The following is a 1261-nucleotide window of genomic DNA, read 5'->3' as shown; positions in this document are numbered from 1 at the left end:
CAACTCCCCCTCCTGCCCCCCTCTCACTATCATCTCTCTCTTTATTGTTAGCATGTCATGTTTCACCCTCCTTCCCCTGACTTCTCAGGCGGGGTGAAGACTTGTACAGTTCCTCAGTTGGGGTGCTCACTGTTTCACAGGAAGTTGTTGGAAATCTGACGTTGATGGTCGAACAAGTCCTCTACTTCAGCACTGTAACCGTCGCCTGATGATAAAAGTACATAAAAATCAACACAAGTGGAGGCAGATTCAGGCGCAGTGACTGGACATGTTTTACTACCTGCGTGGCAGCCGAAGAGGAAAACTCGCGCTCCGTCGTATTTGCACCGACAGCGCATCACATTGTTCTGGAAGTCGGACTCMGCCATGTCTAAGGAAGGGTTCACCTCCACCTGTTCAGGAGCAGAGATGAAATTAAACTCACTCCTCTGTCTCAAACCTGAAAAGAAGAGTTTTTTTTTAAATAATTCATGATAGTGAAAAGGAGGCAGAGGGGGAGTTGGGGGGAAATGGATGAATTTTAGGACTTTTGGATGTTGGGATGGATTTTAATCAGGCGTTGAACTGTACTTATCACAAACTGTAAGGAAATTAGGGTCTGGTAGAATATTTGAKTTTAGCAAAAAAGTTTTATATTCAGAATCKGYATCAGTTTTATTGCCATTATCAARYAACAGGATTCACAGACTAGAAATTTGCTTCGGCACCTGATCGGCAGCACCTAAAGTCTTGGTACCAGAAGCTCAAAACAAGTGTCAGGAGCAACAGCAGAGAGGGCAAACTGTCACAACTCCCATACTCAACTGTACTTCTCATCCCACAAATGTGGCACCATTTAAAAAGGAAATTAACYGGCTTTCCAACATTGTTACAACAAAGAAATAATCTACTAAACACYATTTTCTTACGTTTTGGGACAAGTTTATCTGTTTACCATCAAAAGTGATTTTTTTTCCCAGTAGAACACATTGTTGCTACTTCAGTTCAGACCAGACGTGTCTGATCCTGGTTCTCCAGGTTCACCAACTAACGTGTTGTACTAGTTTTCATGCTGCAACACACCTGACTCTGACTGAACTACCATCTAGACTGAAAACCAGAGTTCCAAAGTAACTAAGTACAAATACGTTGTTACTTAAGTAGAATTTTTGGGTATCTGTACTTTACTTGAGTAATTATTTTTCAGTCTACTTTTTTACTTCTCCTTACATTTTTTAAAAAAGACAAAAAGTAAAAAGTCGTTACTTTTATTTCATTTTTG

At 40.7% G+C, this 1261-nt stretch overlaps 1 protein-coding gene across 1 annotated transcript in view; it reads right to left on the bottom strand.

Moving 5' to 3' along the window:
• Window positions 1-6: 6 nt before the first annotated feature.
• The window catches only part of LOC106531907 (lysyl oxidase homolog 4), a 30114-nt gene continuing 28859 nt past the window's right edge, over window positions 7-1261 (bottom strand). Inside the window, exons 14-15 of the mRNA XM_014027853.1 lie at window positions 281-392; window positions 7-205 (exon numbers count right to left, since the gene is read on the bottom strand). Of these exons, the coding sequence (XP_013883307.1) occupies window positions 135-205; window positions 281-392 (183 nt within the window). The 3' untranslated portion in view covers window positions 7-134. The remainder of the gene's footprint in view (window positions 206-280; window positions 393-1261) is intronic.

Source organism: Austrofundulus limnaeus, unplaced genomic scaffold, assembly GCF_001266775.1.
Source record: "Austrofundulus limnaeus strain Quisiro unplaced genomic scaffold, Austrofundulus_limnaeus-1.0 Scaffold690, whole genome shotgun sequence".
Lineage (NCBI taxonomy): Eukaryota > Metazoa > Chordata > Actinopteri > Cyprinodontiformes > Rivulidae > Austrofundulus > Austrofundulus limnaeus.
Note: the sequence above shows the minus strand (reverse complement) of the source record. Positions and strands in the feature narration are given on the sequence as shown.